The sequence below is a fragment of the Wyeomyia smithii genome, chromosome 1 (assembly GCF_029784165.1).
Source record: "Wyeomyia smithii strain HCP4-BCI-WySm-NY-G18 chromosome 1, ASM2978416v1, whole genome shotgun sequence".
NCBI classification, from domain to species: Eukaryota; Metazoa; Arthropoda; class Insecta; order Diptera; family Culicidae; genus Wyeomyia; species Wyeomyia smithii.
Window position 1 is genome coordinate 179,660,354 of NC_073694.1, and position 22,853 is coordinate 179,683,206.

The 22,853-nt window shown below is 37.3% G+C and overlaps 1 protein-coding gene across 21 annotated transcripts in view; it reads right to left on the minus strand.

Moving 5' to 3' along the window:
* The window catches only part of LOC129718145 (cubilin), a 339,048-nt gene that overhangs the window by 121,672 nt on the left and 194,523 nt on the right, over nt 1–22,853 (minus strand). For 2 of the 21 annotated variants that reach the window (XM_055670173.1, XM_055670090.1), the window contains exon 1: nt 16,523–18,391. The exons of the other annotated variants lie outside the window; for them this stretch is intronic. In XM_055670173.1, the coding sequence (XP_055526148.1) occupies nt 16,523–16,577 (55 nt within the window). In that variant the 5' untranslated portion in view covers nt 16,578–18,391. Of the gene's footprint in view, nt 1–16,522; nt 18,392–22,853 lie in introns of those variants that run through there. 21 annotated transcript variants of the gene reach the window in all.

Here is a 22,853-nt window from a genome sequence, read left to right on the forward strand (position 1 = left end):
TCTGCATGTTAGCTCTTATACGTCACTACTGAGAGTTAAGCTGAGCAGTTCCAGAAAAATGTCCCAGCTTAAATATTTTTGCCTTTCTCCTGGAAAGGTATAGCAATCACTTGCAAAACCGAAAGTATAAAAGTGCTCCAAAGGGCCGAATGGCATATATCACTCGACTCAGCTCGACGAGCTGAGCATTTTCTGTATGTGTATGTGTGTGTGTGTGTGTGTGTGTGTGTGTGTGTGTGTGTGTGTGAATGTGTGTGTGTATGTGCAGATTTTTATTCTCATTCACTTTTCTCAGAGATGGTTGGACCGATTCTCATGAAATAATTGCAAATGAAAGGTCTTGTTGTCCCATAAGACTCTATTGAATTTTATTGCAATCGGATTTTTAGTTTAGAGGTTATGTATCAAAATGTAAAAATCACGAAACATTATTATCTCGAAAACTACACAACCGATTTGAAAAAAATTGATTTCAAATGAACGGCCTACCTTAAAAACCCTTAACTTTTGAATTTTATGAAGATTGAACTTGTGGTACAAAAGTTATGAAAAGAAACGTGTTCTGAAGACTGTTTAATCTCACTCATGTTTCTCAGAGATGGCTGGATCAATTTTCATAAAATCAGTGTCAAATGTAAGGTGTAATTGTCTCATAAGACCCTATTGATTTGTTTTGCAATCGGACTATTACTTTACCTGGTATGTTTAAAAATGTGAAATCCAGCTATGAAAAGGAACATATTCCGAAGACTACTTGGACTCACTCACTTTTCTCAGAAATGGCTGAACCGATTGTCACTAAATTAAAGTCAAATGAGAGGTCTAGCTGCCTCATAACACCCTATTGAATTTAACTATAATCGAACTGTAACTTTGTCTGTAATGTGTCGAAAGGTGAAAATCACGAAACTTCATTATCTCAGAAACTACACAACCGATTTGATCAATATTTTCAATATTATTATCAGACGAGCAGGCTAAGGGTTAACTGATGAATTATGATTGAACACGTGGTTTCAAAGTTTGGCTGCCCTATACGTTCCCATTTGATTTGATCATAGTCGTACTTAAGCAACCGTTATGTATTAAATTGTTAATAAAACAACTAAAGTCTATTATCTCAAAGACTACATGACTTATTTGAACACAACTAGTGTCATACGAACGAGTCATCTCTCGAACTTACAAATAACAAACTTCATAACAATTTGATATGTGGCTCAAAAGTCATGGAAAGAAAAGAAATTCAAAGACTATTTAAAACTATACCTGGTTTGATCAATAAGTGGCCTCAACATAATTTAAATGTGGTATCGTACTATTTGAACGTTCCAAATTCATTGATTCCTTGCGATGTGTTAAAAGTCTGCAAATGCACGACGAATCGGCCATAGGATATGATCAAAGTCAAATAACAAATCGTTTGAAATGATTGGGTTTATCGAAATGACAATAACCTCGACTTTTGGCTTCTGTACATCGCCTTAATTCTGAATATATTCATATTGGTTGGTATTCGGTCATTTTCAGCAGATTTTCTGGCATCAATATGACACCGGAAATACCCATATTGGGAGGTATTTAGTTATTTTGGTTGTTTTCCAGAAACTAAAAGTGGTCGTCTTTAAATTCAAAATGGTGTCCAGGGTCAATGTTTGGTTTCTATGCATCATCTCGATTACAGAAATATTCATATTGAGTATTATTCGGTCATTTTCGACTGTTTCCTAGAAGTTGCCATTTAGCAATTCAAAATGGTGCCTGAGGTCAATTGTTAGCTCATTGCATCATTCTAGTTCCAGAGATACTCATATTGGATGGTATTTGGTTATTTTAGGCTGTTTTTCACAAACCGGAAGTCGCCATCTGGGATTTCAAAATGGTATTTAAGATAATTTCTAGTTTCTGAGCGTCATTCTGGTTGAAGAAACACCCATATTTGGTGTTATTCGATCATTTTCGGCTGTTTCCCAGGAACCACAAGTCGCCAACCGAGAATATACAATGGGGTTTGTGGTCGATTTCAGCTGCTGTGTATCATTCTAGATCCGGAGATACTCATGTCAGACGGAAATCGGCCATTTTGGCTGTTTTCCAGAAACCAGAAGTTGCCATCCTACATTTCATAATGGTGTCTGAGGTCAATTTTTAGCTTCTTGTAACACTCTGGCTCCGGTGATAATTATATTGGGTGATATTTGGTCACTTTGGGCTGTTTTTCAGAAACCAAAAGTTGTCATTTTAAACTTTAAAATTGCCTGTTAAATCAATTTCTGTCATCTGGGCGTAATTCTGGTTCCAAAAACATTCATATTGAATGGTATTTGGTCATTTCCGGCTGTTTTCCAGACACCGGAAGTCACCATCTTAAAATTCAAGATTGTGTCTGTGATCAATTTTTAGCTTCTGTGCATCTTTCTGGTTCCGGAGATACTCATATTTAATGGGAATCGTCCATTTCAGGTTGATTTCCAGAAACCGGAAGTTGCCATCTTACAATCCAAAATGTTGCCTGAGGTCGATCATGGAACATATTTTTTACCACTAAAACATTCACCTGCCAAATTTGGTTCCATTTAGTTGGTTAGCTCTCGAGATGTGCAGAAATTTGTGTTTCATTTGTATGGCATCCCTTCCTTCCAAAAAAAGGAGGGGTGTCAAAACATTATGGACATATTTTTTACCCCTTAAAACATCTACATGCCAAATTCGGTTTCATTTGCTTGGTTTGTTCCTGAGTTGCGCAGAAATTTATGTTTCATTTGTATGGGACCCCTCCCATCCCAGAAAAGAGAGGGGTCTCAAACTATCATGGGAACCTTTATCGGCACCAAAAAACCCTACATACAAATTTCACGCCGATCGGTTCGGTAGTTTTCGAGCCTATATGGATCAGACAGACAGACAGACCGGATTGCGTTTTTATATGTATAGATTACAACATCAATATGTTTTAAGATTGAATATACATTTATTGGATTGAAGCGTTCATGTGAATCTATTTTTACAAATAAAAGTTTGAATGAGGTCTGGGTCTGACCGCTAGGTGGATTAATTTAGGTTTTTTAATTGAAATTTTAAATTTGTCTGAAACTTTTCATAGGCGTGTCTATGGGCAAAAGATGCCATTTTGTGCTATTGGTTTGTTTTTTTGAACACGATTCATTTTTAAGAAGCTATTAAAAAATGCTATTTTGGGAAGGTATTGACGATTACAAATATTTCTGCTGAAAGCCACCTTGATAAAGTAATAAAAAAAAGATTACATATATTTATAGAGCTAAAACGGATTGTTTGATCGGTGTGAGGTATTCGGCAAAGTTGTAGATAATAGTGATGTCTTCCCGAAAAATTTACATTTGAAAAAAATATATCTTTTTGTGAATAGTTGAAAGAAAAATTGAAAATTATTTATCTTAAAAAGCTCATTTTCTAAAAATTTAATGTTTTTTATAAAAACACAAAAGATTACCTAAGCAATAAAGAGTGATCATGGAGAAATCGGGAAGAATAAAGTAACACTTTCTTGAAATTTTTTTCACAGGGTATTTATTTTGGAAGGAAAAAAATACAGTCAAAACGGTTCGTTTGACAGACACTACGCTAGTCACAGTTGTAGATAATAATTTTGTCCTTCCAAAAAAACAAGACAAAATATGATTTTTTTTCTGGATTTCTCCATGGTCGGGCAGTCCTTCATGTTTAGGTATTTTTTGTAGTTTTTATAAAAAAAATATTTTTTTCCCAAAATGAGGTTTTCTAGATAATTAATTTTTAGTTTTTCTTTAAACTTTTTTTAAAAAACAAAATTTTTAGAGTGTATATTCCTGTTTTGAAAAGATGAAATAATTATTTACAACTTTACCGAAGATGTCACACCGATCAAACAAACCGTTTTGTCTCTAAAAAGATTTTTAATTAACAATACATTTCCAAAGTAGCATTTTTGAATAGCTTCTCGAAAATGAATCGTGTTCCAAAAAATTAAACCAATAGCATATTTTTTCAATAGTACAAAATCGCAGCTTTCCTTATTTTGGTGGACGCATTGGTAATTTTTCAATCGATTGCTATAAAAATGATGGATATTCGTTGGAAACTAAGTTTCAAGCATTTGTGAGTGGAAAATTTTCGTGACGCTCTTGTTGTTTATGGTTTCCCAATTTGAACTTCAACATATGTTGCCGTAAGACTGGATTTACGTCAAAACACGTTTACCTTGGCAGTCGTAGATACATTGGGTTTTCTTTTGTTAGGTATGCGTTTTCGCTTTAATTCACACGCCCGTAAGATGATTATAATGGTGCGCTAGTCTCTGATAGTTTAATCAGTGCTTTCAATAGAAAGGAACGGTGCACGCTTAAAGTAAAACGGAATATTTATGTTTAAATGTTACATTAATTTTTTTCCAGCTCAAGCTCAAGAGCAACTTCTTTTCAAGAGCACTTCTTTTATTGAAATGCTGCCTTTGTGCGGTAGCGGCACTATCAACAGTAGCGGCTGACACTTCCTCGAATGAAAAGTTGCCGCATTTTGACAACACACAAACATTTTGTGATGCTGGCAATCAAAATTCGAGGGCCGTCAAAATTTCAGTGTGAAAACAGCTTTCCTTCGTGTTTCCAGAAGAATGCCTTATAACACAATGATGTTGTCAGCATTTTATCCGATATCAAATTAAACAACAAATGGTTTTTGAGTTGATATTTTCTCGTTCATTCATTACACTTCGTTCAAAAGGTTTGAACGCCTTTACAAAGCCTTTTCTCCATGTCTCAGCGCGAACTAAGTTTTCTTTACCTTCATAAAAATAATAAACTATCACGCAGCTGACTGAGGCAACTTCTATTATCGGCTTGAAATGCAGATTTTGATCGTTTAATGCTCACTTTCCCTAACACGGTCGACATAATTATATACCTAGTCAACCGGAAATGTACTATTTGCGTTACAGAAAAGCCTGCTTCTGCTTAAACCAATCATTTTACTAGTGGATGGTTACGAGGACGATCCTAACTGAATCATAGCGTGTAACAGCAATAGTGGCCAAGGATGTAAATTATCATTTGCGCTCATTTTTTCGCAAGTCGATAGCTCATTTTAGGAGCACATTTTTTAACAACTTTGTACGACAAACTTGAAATCCTCAAGTAATACTACAGCATTGTCAAAAAGAGTATTACGTGTACTCAGACATCGGAGCTATGAGAGCATATTTTTGCAGATTTTCGCGATATTTTAGAGCAAAAACGAATATTGACCGTTTTTGATTTTAATGAAACTTTGCACACGTATTTGGATTAGCAAATTTAGCATTTTCCACAGATGAAAAGATTTTTTAGACCCATGAGTTATGACAGTTTTTCTATACAGCCAGAGGTTTCTGAGCTACAATGCTTAGATTAAAACCTATGACAAAACGCATACGCCCTTCTAGAGAATGATTCATGAATCTAGAAAATCTCTCCAGCTGTGAAAAATGTTCAATTTGCTAAGCCAAAATACGTGTGCAAAATTGCATTCAAATCAAGAATGGATTCAATTTTTGCGTCTTTCCAGGTCATTTGAAATGCAGAAAATTGTAATTTGATTATTCGAATATCAAACCTTGTTTAAACACTTATCCTCGCTTTCCCTAACACCATCGAAAGAACTATATACCTAGTTACCCGGGAGTGCACTGTTCCAGTCATATGAGAACCTTCTTCTGCTCAAACCAATTATTTTACTAATAGATGGCCATGAGGACGGTCTTTACTAAGTCGAAGCGGGTAGCAGCAGTAACGGCAGTGGATAGCAGCAGTAGCTGGAGCGGGTATGAGCAGCGGTAGTGGTAGTAGCACCAGCGCACTATGGGAGATTTCCATACAAGCAAGCGCACAGAATATTTCCAATATTTGTTCAGCTCTCCTGGTTTTTTTTTACTTGTTGTGATCGGAACATGTTTCTTAAGATAATGTGTGACTATATTACGATTAAAATTTTGATAGATGCGTGTCTTTTTTATTATAAAAATAGGAAATTTTACATGGATTAGTTCGGAGTTTAACCCTCTCTCTTTGAGTATCTGCTCCCCCAGTGATAATACGGTTTTGACTATCTTTAATGTATAAGCAACATGCATGTCAAGTTAGGTGAATATCGGTCGGGGCGTTCCAGTGATATGGTGGAATATATTTATTGATACTAACAGCGATTCTAAGACAAAAAAAAATTTTTTTAAGTGCTTCAATTTTACTCAACATCGCAGAGGTTGGTAATCAGTCGAAAAAATCGGGCCTATATTTTTTTATTTACCCACCAGGGTACTCTATTTTAAAATAGGGTGACGAGAAAAAAGGCAACATTCCATGTTTATTTTATTGTCAATCATTTCGAGCAAAAATTAGAATAAGGAAATAAAAATCTGAGGAGGTCATCGGAGTATGAGGAAAGACAAAGGAATGCAAACCTTGAATGAAGAGGGACTTGATTCTCACTCAAACTCTGGCAAAATTTCATTCAAACTAAAAAATGTTAAGCCCTTCAAATAAGTTGGTCGTGGAATATGGAGCAATTTCAGCAATATCAATCTTTTTAGTATAAAAGTATTTGAAAATATTCTCGATTTTTTAAATTTCCCATAGCGACCAAAAATTTTTAGGACCCTCCAAATCGCTTGGTTGCAGTAAAACTCTACAGAACTTGTTAGTAGCTACCTCAAACTTGAAAAAAAAATCAATTACCCAGCACAGGAGCTGCTGGAGGTGAAAAGATACCGACGAGCGAAGTTGAATTTCATAAATTTTTCTCAATTTCTGCTTTTTCTTCTACTTTATTATCTTATTTTCACCTATGAACCTAGTCAATAACGTAATATTCTTTTAAATTATCATGTTATAATGATAAAAAAAAATTTTATGCTGTGTTTCTCTAAATCTCAGGTAAAGTGCCTGAAATAGTTCTGAAATTTCGAACTTTTGTTATTAAAGGTGTCTACTTTCTATAAAAAATATAGAAAAAACAGATCAGCGATGGTTTCTTTTCCGATTTTTGTTCGCCTTTGTGCGGCAGTGGCAGCATTGGCCGGCACTTCCTCCCATTGTCCTTTTAAGGACAAATTGAATATTTAATTGTAGAGGTAATATTTTCGTGAAATTGGTCATCTGCTTATCAAAACAGAAATTTCTTCTCTATTTTCGACGTTTCGATTTAATATAAAAGATTTTTCAAGGATTGGAAAGGATCCTTGAAAAAGATTTTATATTAAATTCTTGAAAAAGATTTTACGATAAATCGAAACGTTGGAAATATAAAATAAATTTTCGTTTAATAAGCAGATGACTGGAAAGCCGAAATAACCAATTTTACCAAAGTAATAATCAGTCGTAAGTTGTCGAATCTGGTAATATTTTCGGGTACCAGCAGCGGTTGTGGTAGCAGTGTCAGTGGTGGGTGCAGCGGCAATTCCTCTATTAAAAAACTGTCTTTGTGCGGTAGCGGCAGAAAGCCGAATTTTGGCAACACACAAACGTTTTTGGGATGCTGGCGAGCATAATATGCCAGCCGTGTCTGGTTTTAGTTGTTGAAATTTAGTAATATTATTTGAATCACTTTTCTACAAAATTTTAAAATATTTTGCTTTCTCCCATCCTATTCAACAGATGATTCGATGCCTTTGTCATACGTAAATTCATCATAATTTCCGCTGACGGGGTAGCACAAAGGTACAATCAGCAGCATATTCGATTTTAAATTAAAGAACAAACTGTTCTTTTCAGGACAACTAAACAAATGAATTGAAGGTTTAATATTTTCTCGGTTTGCGCTCGAATCAAAAATGATCCGTTGGTTCCGTTTCCCACTATTTCGCGTAGCAGCAGAACCTAACCTTGAAACTTCATCAACCACACTAATATTACAACATCCCTTGTCCTTGGCCTTGTTGCCAGTTCTTCCTGGTGAATAGAAATTAGTTTTTATTTTAAAATTTTCAGTTGAAATTTTTACATTTTTACTGATTTTAGGCATCGCCTAGGTTTGTTGTCATTTCGAAACGATTTGCAACTGTCAAGATATTCCTATTTTTATTACACGTTTTTGAATTTATCATCTCGCGGTAACCTAACGTTTCAAAGACTTGATGTTGAAATCATTTTTTTTTTAAAGTTGAATTGATTGGAGAGCAAGAAAACATTTTTTAACACTTTTCGGTTGTTTGTTTTGTATCCTGGGAGAAAATTTTTATCTCAACTTTATACCAGCTTCAACAAAACGTCTTTTAAATCAATAATCGACCCACCATGGCAGCTCAAATCTTCTACTCGTGCAGTGTTTTTTCCCTCGTACAGTTACCCGAGCACGTTGGGCATCCACAACGAATAATTAATCAAACAAGATAGCATCCCTTTCACTGCCTCCCCCTCCCACATTAGAAAACACAACAACACCGATGACAGCCGTTCTCTGATATATGGTGCTCCGTTAGGGTGCCGCAACAAGGGCAATCGCCACGCTCTCGAACGGGAGCCCCGCGATCGGATTAATCTTGAGTCAACCTAGCGTGAAACCGGGTGTCTGACTGATTCCGTGCGTGCGTACGGGACGCTAGTCCGCATCCGATGGTGGTGGAAAAAATATGGCGAAAAGTTAATCTTGATCTCGGATAACACCGCGGGGCAGATGACGGAGGCGAGGCGACGACGACGACGAGACCGGAAATTCAATTCGTGTTTAATATCATTCACGATTTGTGCAGGTAATAATTGATTTCTGTGTGTAGGATATTAGATTTGCTTCAGTTTTCAGTAGGAGGTGGATCCCTGCCCGGGGGGTGATACACAAATCACGATCGCTGATGCTAATGGGGTAATTTTTCTTTCCTCCGGCGACGTTTGATTGACGGCGGCTTTAATTGAGATTTTTTTAAACGTGTGGATTGTGAGTGCAGGCAATTAGTGGATATCCTACTCAGCTTTGCTAATTGCTTTTGAATGTTAAGTATTTGTGTCGTTTATCAAATGGATGAACATGTCTTTTCTATGTTTCGTAGGGAAGTGGAAAACAAGCGATTTGTTTTTGACGGGGCCAAGAGTGAAAAGGTAGAAAAAAATCGCGTGAGCTGTGAACAGTTTGGCTGGTGAAAAATTAAACATCTTATGGCCTAACAGCTCATCTACTTTTTATCAATTTTATAAAAAGGTAAGTATCTGAATTTTGCTAATAAAACCTAATCGACCAGTGCGGGAGGAGCACTTTAGTAGCACCACTAGAGCAAACTGCGGACCACGTGTTGAATATTAATGAGAATGTTCTATCTGTCAAAAGGGGGGACGAATCGAACAATACAACAATGGGTGATTGTTTTGTCCACGCCATGACAACAAGGGCAGCCCGACAAAAGACTTCATCATTGGCCGCACGATCGCACAAAACAAAGAGATTGTATTTTCGCATTTGCCCGAAGCGTCCGAGCGGGAGGAGTGGGTTCAGGTTCAGGTAAATTAATAATAGATATTGTATTGCGATGACCTGCTCTCGGCGCTGCTAGTCCCCCTTGGGGCCAGTGGCGACACGCTTCGGCACTATCCTGACGGTTTGGGGGGAGAGAGAGAGAAGAGGGACAAGCCAGGTATCGATAATTGTATTTCGTTGACAACATGAAACCTAACACTGATTGATCTATTTGTTTGCGGTCTAACAATAGCCACCGAGTGAGTTATTGCGCATTTCACACTTAATTAGGGGACTAATGGATTGCGGGACACTTCGATCGAGTCGAGGTGAGATATCAGATACGGTTTGATAAGTTGAAATTGATGCAGAAGGGTATGAATGAAAATGTAAAAAAATGAAAATGTTATACTCACAAATCGAAGAATTGAATAGCGTTCAATACATACCTGCAAAGAAAAAAAAAATAACAATTAATATTTGCGGATCATTAGTTGATGTAATAAAATGGATGGACGTCCCATCCTCTACGAATATATTAAAACACTCTGACGTGTGCACGAATCCATCCATTGTCCCGAGGGCTCGATTCGGGCTGTCCAATTATCTTTCACGTTCAATTACTCAATCACCTTCCGGTCCCGGTTCGATATGGATTTGTCCGGCGAACGAGAGGCCAGACAACAAATCAGCAAGTTCGGCATGGTAGCCAGCTTTGACTGATTGCGTGATGAGCAAAGGGGTTTGATTTTGCTTTCTTGCCTCTTCGTTCGGTACGATGACAGAAAAGGAGGGTTGTGGAAGCCAAAGAAAAGCAAAATTAGTCATCTTCGGGGATAACGGAGGGCTTATGCCATATATTCTTCAACTAGACAAGCTTTGTTTAATTACTGATTTGATTGACTTCACAGTACTTAAAATTTTTCGTGTTGAATAGCAGTATTCTTCAGAATTGTATCGCTTTCAGAATGCAACGAAAAACATAAAATATGGTCGCTGTCCTGTAAGACTAGATCCATTAACGCATAAGTAGACAAAAATGACTACTAGTTGATGGACTAATTTGATTAGAAAGTAGTTGATCTTAGTATTTTACTGAAATTATTGCAGTTGCCCAACGCTCGTTGCGCTCGAAACAGCAAATTCACTCGGTGCTTATGAGAAACAACATTACAGCGTTTACCAGACGTGGCCGGTCCTTTTCCGCATGCAACTTTGTGAAAGCTGACAACATTAACCAGTAATCATCGACAAACCATTCAAATTATTCTTATCCACTGACTCATTCACTATGCTATGTTTTTTTTTCTATTGACGTAGAATAACGTCTTACGGTAACATATTATACAGGGATCCAATTTCAAAAACCGAAAACATCGAGTGCGTCATGAAAATTTTCCACTTTCAAACGTTTTATACTCAGTCAGTTTCCCACCGATTTCCGTTATTTTTGCAGCAATCCATTGGAGAATCATCTAAGCACCCGTCCTAATGCAAAAAAAAAATGTAATCTGATTGTTCGAACTATTGTACTATTGAAAATTGTCGACCTCTGATTGGTCGCTTAATGCTTCTTTCCCTAACAAGGTCGTCAGAATCTGGTCTGGCTGACTAGAAATGAGCGCTTTATGTTTTATGTATAATTTATTGCATGACTGTACCGATACCATACGGACGTTGAATAATAATCGTGGTGAAGAAAGACAAGCTCGACTTTTCCTCGTGCTGGATGGCAGTAGATAACAGAAATGCAGCACTTACACTATTGCGTCTTAAAACAAAACGGTTAAAGTTCGACATCACAACAGAATTTCGAGCTTTATACTCATGTCTACCATTGGCAATATCAAACACGCAACAACCTGCTTACATTCGACTCGGGAACGGGAACATTGTCTCCTTTCAAGCCGTAACACGACACGGTACAGTGTTATTTTGTTGCCTTCATGAGAGCTCTATCGGTTGTGCTGGACAAAATGTCCACAAGGAATAATTTTTAAAGCATCCGTGTTACGAAACTGCGACAAACTGTGGGAATTTGAAATCAAGGTGGGGCTATTCAGAAGATAGCTCTAAACCAGAATGAAATGAGATTCATTTTTCTTACATTAGTATTGCGACATACGAAATAAACATTTTCGAAAGTAGGAATTAAAAATTTTGTAACTGGAAGTAAAGGAGTGACTTATTTATTATGTCAGTGCGGATACTGTTCGCGATTTGACCACGGTGCAATTTTTCGAACGTTGGAGAATGATATAACTGGAAATAAAGGAGTGACTTATTTATTATGTCAGAGCGGATATCGCACGCGATCTGACCATGAAGCATTTAATGAAAATTCCAATTGCAGTAATCGGCCTTTTTCAAGGTTACTACATGTATTTGGAAGATCATAATGAATGGTTATTATATAACTGCAACTGTTTGATGCTGCTGCAAATGCACAGCAGTGCGTTGTTTATTACGATTCGTTGATACTGTGCATAACCGGCGGTATATACGAAACAAATCTGATTTCAAACAGAAAAGTTCGGCACGCTCTTCTCACGATGCTGAGCCCGTTTTAGAAAATTTACGCACTTCAAAAACAAGGATGTAACGTCTTGACGAAGACGGTTGTAGTTTGACATCACAGCAGAATTTCGACCTTCATATTTATGTCTACCATCGGCAATATCGAACACGCAACAATCTGCTTCCATTCGACATGGGGACGGGAACATTGCCGCCTTTAAAGCTGCAACACGACACGGTATAATGTTATTTTGTTGTATTTATGAGAGCTCTATCGGTCAGGCTCGACATATTTGATTTGATTTGATTTTTATTAGAGAGCCTTTAACCTGAGGGGTCATTCACCTCTTCTACCGGCTCGACAGAATGTTCACAAGAAATCATTTTGCGTGCATCCGTATTACGAAACTGGGACAAACTGTGGGAACTTGAAATTAAGGCGGGGCTATTCAGAAGATTACTCCAAACAGGAATAAAATGAGATTCATTAGGTCAGAGCGGATATCGCACGCGATCATGAACCATTTATGAATTAATCAATACAATTTCTTTTCATTTTTCATTTTTCTTTCAACAGAGTCAATTTAAGCACATCGATTAGTGCGCCTTTGGCGTAGAATTATGTCTTACGGCAACATATATAGGGGAACAAATTGTAGAACCGAAAACATCTAGAGGATCACGAAAATTGGCCACTTTCAAATGTTTTTAACTCAGTCAGTTTCCAACGGATTTCGTTCATTCTTAAAGTAAAAATAATATACGAAAAAATATACCGCTTCACACCATTGCACAGTGGTTTAAAAGTCGATTTTGACGCGCTAAATTGATAACTCCACATACGTTGGATATACAATTATGACGTCTTCAGCAAAAATGGCGGGTAACACCTCCTGCATCTTTCGGTGCTATGAGATTTGTGATTAATCTCCCCAAAAGTGAGATGAAAAATTTATTTTTTTGCTGCATCGAGATACAGAGTTAGTGTCTTGAGTAAAGTTATAGGTATAACCAATACGACCAACTTTGCCGAAGACAAAAAATTCGTATCTGTTACTCAAATTGATTTAGAGAATTTTTATTGAAAATAGACTTGTCAAAACACATTTTTCAATGAAACATATTTTTTTCTATTTTCTAGGCCTTCACTCTGTTCTACAAAGTTGTTAGTAGTATCAATATACACAACTGTCTGGAAGGTACTATATTCGTATTGTTTGAAAAACTATGAGTTATGGGCTATTTTTTATTTTTTTTCGCCATATTTCAAATCACTGTACCTTTCTTAGGGGCAGGTAGATGCAGATTCTGGTGGTTTCGCTAGTCCACGACTTTCTGCTGATGAGTTGTGTTCATAACAAAAAACCTCGTTTTTACCCTCTTTAATGATTTAACCAGGTAAAATACTAATATTGTAAACCAAGATACCACGCAATAAGTTCGTATCTATGGTGACCATCCTACCACACACACACACACACGCTACTCACACACACCCACATACGTTAAGAATATAATTATCATTGATTATAAAGTGTATAAAAATAAATTATGATTGTAACCATACATGTATACATACCAACAGCCCGATAGCCTTGGCATGTGCTAGTGGCCGATCAAATAAACAAATGAATAAATAACACCCACACACACGCTACTCACACACCCCCACACACATACGCTACTCACACACACACACACACGCTTCTCACACAACCACACGCTACTCACACACACACACACGCTACTCACACACACACGCTACTCACACACACACACACACACGCTACTCACACACACACACACACGCTACTCACACACACACACGCTACTCACACACACCCACACACACACGCTACTCACACACCCACACACACACTACTAACACACACACACACCCACACACACACTACTAACACACACACACACACACACCCACACACACGCTACTCACACACACACTTACACACGCTACTCACACACATACGCTACTCACAAACACACTTACACACGCTACTCACACACACACACACACATACCCACGCTACTCACACTCACACACACACACACACACATACCCACGCTACTCACACACACACATACACACGCTACTCACACACACACATACACACGCTACTCACACACACATACACACGCTACTCACACATACACACGCTACTCTCACACACATAAACACGCTTGGTATACGACACGCTATACCTACACAAATTACTATCGGCAGCATCCAAACGGCTTCCAAGTCTTCCAATGGTCCCTTCCAACGGCTTACAATGGTCCCCAGTGCCGATCACGTCCAGTTTCGGGCTGTACTCCAACAACGATATCTGAATTAGATTACCACTGGTGGGGTTCAGCTCAGATCGAAGGGAAGCCGAACTGTTCGCTTTGACGGTCGACAAGGGAATGAGCTTCTCTCAACACGGAATGTTCTTTTATAGCGTCACTCAGTGTAAGGAACATGGGTGATTGAGGGAAGAACCAATCACGTGGAAGCATTGCCGCTTTTCTTGTCGCTTACGTTGGGTGATGAATGCGATGCCAATTGGCTGGCATTGCTAGCCAATGACTGAATGCGTGAAATCATTTCGTCTATGTTTTTGAAGTCTGCGTTAGGGAAATATACCAATTGTATGAAAAATGTATGTAGATATTCGACCTTCAAACTTTCCCGCAATTTTCACGGAGTAATAAGAAAATGGTAACTAAAATTATCATGTTATACAAATCTTGTATGTTTTAGCTTTCCAACGGTATATTAACTATTGAAATCGGAACAGTTGTTTGAGCGCTATTAGCATCTAAAATCTTCCTTTCCGCCAACCAAAAACGTTACATGTTCAATCCAGTTTTCCCAGAATGTACCTTAGTATAGTAAAGAAAGACGTAGTCCCACGTCAAAAAGTGATTTCAAAAACAAAACATGATTCTGAGCAGTGATGGAAATGAGCCGAATATGACGCAATCGATGTTTTATCTCGAGCTGCACGGCTCATGAATTGTACAGATTGCTAATAAACCTGAATCCCCTCAATCCGTAATGAAATGCTGGCTTGGTGCATTGGTTTCTGGGAAAAAGGCAATGAAAATCGACTTTTCGATTTGCGCTTAGAAGTAGGGCTTAAAATTTTCGTCTTCTCGAAAAAAGCCTTCATGCCATATTTCTGCTCAATCGAACCTCGGGAACGCGAGCCTCAAAGCGGTCAAAGTTTCACTTTTTCGACTTATGAAAAAAGCACAGGTAGCACTATATGAAATCGTTGATATCGGATTTTTTTTTATTGCCAAATGTCTTATGAATGAATGAAACGTTGAGATCTGATGTTATAATTTTTTTGAAAAAAATTGACATTCTGGGACTTGAAAATTATTAAGCTGGAATTCTTCCTTATCTGAAAAATTTCTAAGTTCCAGAAAGAGGCTATTTAAAAAAAATCGAGATAACAGCAGATCACAATGTTCCTCTCCATACGCCCATTGTTAGGGGAAGAATGGACAGCAACAGAAGAATAAAATGCTGACTGAGTAGTAACAGAGGTGAAAGTATACACGAGGGTGGCAGCGAAAAGGGTCATGTCATTTTTTAAAAACCAACCATGTACATTTTGTTAATTGACTGCAAAACAAAAACCTGTGCAAAATTTCAGCTCAATCGGTTGTGATTTAGGGGTTCCTCAAACCGCTCAAAGTTGTCATTTTTTGACCCTCGACTTTTTTTATCTCGAGAAAAAAAAATTCACAGAAAATCGAATATATAAATTTAAAAAAAACCCACCCTGATGAAAATCAAGTTTAAGATGCCTAACAGACATTTTAATGGTTTCGAGCAAGTTGTCATCTTAGAAGTCAATTCTTAATTAGTTCATATTAGGCTCTCGGTTGCCCAAAAAACGGCTATGTCTCAGAGAGATGATTTTCGGCCAAAATTTTTTTTTCGAGATATACACCAAATTTCGTCGTTTAAATGTTGTGTTAAATTTTCGAGGCAAAACAGACAAGTTGAAAAATCGAATAATTTCTCACATTCCACGCTCACACCAAAGTTTTGTGGATCGAACGGTAAGTGAGCAACAATTTTTTGTTAAAAAGTAATGCTCATAAACTTGTGATGTCTGTGCTAAGGATGCTTACAAGTTTAAGGATTGTTTGATTTTGAGTTTGCATTGAATTTGCACTACCCTTCTTTTTATAATTTAATAACTATTGTTGTATTGTGACGATCGGTTCATAATTCATAAATATTGGATCAATTTTCGCTTGGTTATAAATGCTTTAAGTCTTATGTAGGAAACTCTTCGTGAGATGTGAGAAATAATAATCACATTTGTCTTCAATACAGAGTGACTTCAATACAGAGCTTACAAAATGAAATAATCCAGCTAATTTGTGGTCGGAATGCAAATCGTTAATCCATCCGACTGAAAACACTGATTCGACTGAAATAAAAAAGTTGGAAACCATGAATAGAACGCATTGGCCGGTAAATCTCTATCGTTTGCTACTCGGACTGGGTTGTTTTACACAAAGCAATAAGGGTACCACAACAAAAACTCACTTGTATCCAGGTCGGTCCAGTGAAGACGTCCGTGGAGTGCAGCGACTGGTGACATCGAGTATCGCAACTGGCGGCGGCGCGTGACAAAAAACGCCGAGCTTGCAAAACAAATTATCACTCGGAAGCATTCGTTTGTCCGGAAGAGCAGCTTCACAAAAACAGAAACAAATATTTTAATGCAGGCAAAATCACTGTGGTAAGCTTCCGGCTGTGTTTTCCACTTGGGTTTGTAGGCGAAGCAAGATATGCGAGTCGTTCGTTGGTGGGTGGTGATTGTGGTGGTGGTGGAGGAGAGTGGTTGTTTATCCTACTTTTGGAGATTTATGGTGTAACTGCGTTTTCATTTGGACTTGTTTTTCACTTTTGCCGGAAATGATTCAATTTCGGTGCGGTTTTGTTCATGACTAAACACATTTTGGGGAGCGATGGTTTAACTCGTTTAGTCACTGTTGGTTGACTATTGTTCATTCACTTTACACTAGACGAATCGGCACAAATAGTCACAGTGTACACATTTCCGTCGTTTATCAGTCGTCGTCCGGCTTGACCTCGGCGAACAGTAGAAACTTGTGCTTCTCCTAGCATTATTCATTCTTCTCTCTTAGTCGGGAGTGCAATGGTGCATTCGAATTGAGTTATTCCACTTGTGATAAGTGGATTATTTGCATCCGCCGCAGGGTTCCCAGCGGAGAGATTCTAGACCTGGGTCTGCAAAAGCCAACCGAAAATCTTGCCAAGGCTGCTGGCTGGTAGTTGTTAATATTGCTGCTTGTCAACCCGGCGGGAAATTGATTGCCCTCTGTGTTTGCTATTTCTTCGGTAGATACGTGTAACAGGCACACGTGCACACATACATGACCGTCGTAATGTTATTCAAGGTTTTTATTGGCGGTTGTCTTGTTAACAGTCGAGCGACATTAATTATTTTGTGCAGAACGTCTAGCGAACTGTTCGTTCCTTGCATCTTCTCCTCCGGGAAAGCCGGGAAGGAAGACACCAGCGCAGTGATTAAAACTTAAAACAATGAATCAAACGATAAAGGATGTAATCGTTCCACCCACCCGTGCATGGACACGACTTGGAATTAGAAAAAGAAGTACTACGCTATAATTCATATTGTGATGCGTCTGCTGAGGATTTCTGTGCTAAGGTTTATCTGTCACTAGTCGAAAGTTTTCTGAGGGGAGGGAAGGGGGGAGGGGTAAACATACCGAACAGATCTAGCGCTAAGATGTGAGCAATAATTCATTTCTCCAACTCTAGTAGGCTACACGGCTGTTGGCTTTGTTGTGCGTTTGTAAAGCACGTATAAGAGGTGATTTATTCGGGTTGCTTTGATTTCGAATTCGTTTTGTGTGGAATTGGGAACGAATGTGTAGCTGTCTGTGCGTGTGTAAGTGAATGAATAGTCCACATAAGCTATATTTATTGCAGATAGATTTGTGAGTATCTGTCGCGGGGGATGGAGAATTTTAAGTGTGTTTTATATTTTTGTATGTTATTCGGTTGTAAACGGGAATAATAGTTAGGCAGCTATTTTTTTTATCAGTATTCTCAACTTATGACAATTTGCTAACCAAAGCGTTTGTAATATTTCGTTACTAGTTTTCGAATTTAGGATCAGAAGCCGGAAGACTTCTGAATTTGCGGGTTTCGTATTCTGAGCTCTGGATTCTGGATTAAAGAGTCATAATGTTAGGTTCCGTACACTAAACTGCAGACACTGGATTCTGAACTCTGGCTACTGCATTTTGAATTAAGGCTTTTGAATTAGGTATGCTGGTTGTCTGTGAATACTAAATTCTTGATTTCCGATTGTGGATTCGGTTCATGATTCTAGTCAAATTATGATGAATTCTTGGTACTGGAATATGACATCATGATTCTACAGTTTAGAATTGAAATAATGACTGTTTGACTCTAAATTTCAGATACTGAATTCAGGTTCACCACATAAAGCAGAATCAAGGATTTCTCCTTCTGATATTCCTAGAGCAGTGAAATTTAATATTTTGCCTGTGCTCGGGATGAAAGGTTTCCAAATTCATATGAATTTTAGATTTTAAAAATGTTGGCTGGAATCGAACTTCAGCACCCTAAATCAACGTTTTATGGCCAAAGTTCGATTTTGGTAAAACAACATTTTCTCTTATCTACAAAGATAAAAAAGTTAGATACCTGAGCCCATCATAACTACGGGTCACCCTAATTCTTGATAATTTTTGAATAAGCGATTTATCATATACAACAACTATGTAGAAGAATGTTTTTCTCTAGAATGTTGCTATTGAGCTCTAGATCCATATTTCCCTTGAATTAAGGTCAAACTGAATTTAGTTTCTGGGCCACTGTGCATTGTTGGGGAATTTTGACGTAGGACTACACCTTTATTAGTAGGGTTTCATACTGTATAAGTCTAACGAAATTGTGCCCTCTCTTCCTTGAGCCCTTGTGCCTTCAAAGCCAGAAACATCATCGTTTCGAATGTATTTCCGAGAAAATTTAAGTTTGATGCATTGAATTACAATTTTGGGAACGTCTAAAATAATTCAATGTAGGTTTGCATGATTTCTATATTTTTCGCACGCTTGAGTTAGAAATCGATGTGAAATTGCATCATTTGGTAATAATAATGAGCAGGTACAGTCATACCTCGATATAAGGCAACCTCGATATAACGTAACTTTTACCTCGATATAACGTAACTTTTTAAAATGTATTGAAATTGAAAATATATGATGCAGCAACTGTTTTTGGGGTATGAATTACCTCAAAAAATGTTTGTAGTTAGTTTATGAAACCAATGAGACCAATGCGAAAATTGTCCTAAACAGGCATAAGTAATGTTTAAAAATACTAATAGGTGATGGGAAATAGTTTTCACGCATCCGTTCTCTAAATTGGCATAAGAAAGGTTTAAAAATATTGAAAGGTGATGGGAAATAAGTTTTCGCGCATCTTTGAGTAACCGTCAACTTATTCGTTCATTGACCGGCAAAGCGGACGGTTCTTTCTGGAGCACCAGAAAGCGGGTGGTGGCGCTCATAAAAGTGCAAGTGGTGGTAAACATTTGTCGCTTATAAAACGCACACCATCGAATTAAATTTTTCATTCGTTCGTATGTATGGATTGTTATAGCACGTGTGTGAGTAGCTATAGCGATTGTTTATTGAAGATTCAGTATTTTTTTGTTATTTTTTAACACTTCATTAACAAATATTAAAACGCTCAAACGAACACGGTTGTGAATTCGACTTTACAGCAACGATTTAAACTTTTTCAGCAAATTTTTATTCATTGAGGAAAAATTACTGCCGATGAATGATTAACACTTATTTGCTAGAAATTTTATTTAGATCTAAACAGGTTCTTTTATGTACCTAAATTATTGGTAAAGTTCTCTCAATACATTTAATTTTCGTCTTTGTTTCTCGGTGCGCGGTTTTGTGTTTGTTTCTCGCACACAGAGAACTTATCTCTGTCGTGAAATAAAACAAAACATTCAGAATTGCTCTAAATCATAATTGGAGAAGTAAGTATATTTTCCCGTCACTCGTCAAAACTTTGATAACGAGTACAAACAAAGCGTGTATTTTTTTTGCTTGTTGAAAATTGTCCTAAATTGGCTTAAGAATGGTTTGAAAATACTGATAGGTTATGGAAAATAGGTTTTCGCGCATCTTCGAGTAACCATTAACATTCTTGCATAAATTGAAAAAAAAAATGCTTCGATATAACGTAACGAAAATAAAAATAAAGTTGCCTTATATCGAAATATGACTGTAAGGATTTTTTTTATGTTTAGCGATTTAACATTCTAATGACATTTATCGTTTTTGATTTAGCATATTCTAGAATGTTCTCCATTTTTTTCTTTGGGTTGAAGTTTATTTAAAAAAAAAAAATTTGATTTCAACAGATAGAAAGTTGATGTGCTCTGCAATGTTGTTAAACTTATCTTCTTAACATATAAAAATGCAGTTCTGCCTGTCTGTTTGTCTGATTCTTATAGACTTGGAAATTACTGAATCGATCGGCGTCAAAATTTGTATGTAGGGGATTTTGGACCGGAAAGGTTATTATGATATTTCGAGATCCCATACAAATAAAGCACAATTTTCTGCATACCTCGAAAACCAATCAAGTACATGGAACCAAATTTAGTATGTGAAGGCTTTTGGAAGTAAAAATCATCCACATTTCTTAAGTAGTTCCACACTCCTCCCCCTTCTGGAAGAAAGGGCCACTATATCAATGAAATACAAAACTCTGCGTAACTCGAAAACTATTCAAGCAAATGGAACCGAATTTGGCATGTGGAGGTTATTGGGGACAAGAGTTATTTCCATGGTGGTTCGATACTCCTCTCTCTTATGAAAGCCGGGGAGAGGGGGGGGGTTTGAGGGAGTGTGGTCCCACATAAATGAAGCACACATTTTAACCATTTTTCGGAAAACAGCTTAAAATGACCGAGATGATGCACAGAAGCCAAAAATCGACCCCCGACACCATTTTAAATTCTAAGATGGCGATTTCTGGTTTTTGGCTAATAGTTCAAAATAGAAGAAACCCCCTTCCCCTCCAACCACGAGTATTTCCGAAATCAGAATGATGCCCAGAGGCCAGGAATTGTCACCACGTGCCATTTTTAATTCTAAAATGGCGACTGGGAAACAGCCAAAAATGACTGCATGCCTTCCAGTACGGATCTTTTCGTAGTCAAACGGTGTTAAATAAAAGTTGTTGACATAAGGTGAAATTCCTCACCCTAATTTTGCAAGATAATTCTCTCAAAAATCACTTACATTACGTGTGTGACACTTTGATCGATTGTTTGCATCGCTGACGCATGCATAGAGTAGCCATTTGAGCGCTATTTATAAGATGGAAGCTGAGATTTTTACGCTCAAAACCAAAAACAGACCTAACTTCAAAATTGTATGGAAAAAAGCCACCGTCCAATTTGACCTTTCACACTTCGATACAAGAGTGTCTATCAATTTCGAATGTTTTAAATTGATTAAATATAGAGAAAAAAAATCGGTGGAACAAAGCTGGCCGGGTCAGCTAGTTATTCCAATAAAATTTACAGAAGCCATCAAGCGACTATGACATCAAATCAGTTTTTTTCGTTCTTTTACTTTTTTACACTTCATCCACATTATATCGTTTGAGTATGTTTAGCGAAGTTCAATAACACAGCAATGAGAGTTTCATCTCTGTAATACTCATTGACAATTTCGAATCCAATTGGAGCATCTCAAATCTGCTTATTTACCGTACTTATTCAGTTGGAATTGACAAGTGAAAATACTTCCAAAAAATCCAGAATCCAAAAGCTGCAAGTCATTAGAACAATTCATGTAACATTTCCAACAATTTTAATCTATTTTGTTTGTCTTATGTTGTTTATTTTTTTTTCATTTTGTTGTAAAACATGGTACACACAAACCGTCACGAGTTTATTGATTCTACACTTTGATTATTAGATTCCTTCTTCTTTATCCTCAGCACGATACACAGATTGTTGTTGTAGCTTGCTGCTACAACTTTTTTGTTTGTTTTGTTTTTCATCAACTACAGTGGAACTCTCTAAAGGTTGCTTTGAGCATTCAGTGTGTGGGTGTGTGTGTTTGTGTGGGTAAGTGACTGCTACTGGCCTGGGATTTGAGCAAACAGTTTGACACCGCTAGTGATAGGAATATAACTACACGGTTAGACGGGGTTAGGGTTGAAGAATTGTAAAATTCTTCCAAACGATTTATCTACTACGCTAACGTTGCTTTGTTTTTTTTTCTGTTTACAGTATATAATTTTACACTTCAATCTGAGGGCTTCGGTATGCGCTAACAAATAACGTGTGTTTGTATTTTTTTTATTTCATCTAAGGTTTTCCGTTTCATTTTTCAGTCATTTGTTTTTGTTTATGTTTTTTTTTCATTTCATATGTTTTTGTTTGTTTGAGTAATTTGCCCCGATTCGCGGTGGTTCCGAAGAACCGCTATTGTTATCATTTTAAAATATTGTTAAACATTAAGTTTCTGTAGTGTGAATATTAAACAACACATCTGCTTTTTTTGGTTGGTTTAAACTCTTTCTGTAAACATGTAAATATTTCAACAGTAAATTTATTGTATGCTCTCTGTTTCTGTGGTTGTTTTCGCTTGTTTGTTTTTTTGTTCGGTTGTGAGCTGTACGGTTGCCAGTTTAATTTTTTATACAACCAACATTAGCCTATCAAGTGGGCGTGGTGCTTCTACGCCCGTGTAAGTGTGTATTGTGTGTATACGTAAAACAACGAATATAATCTCAAAACGTTAACTATCATTTT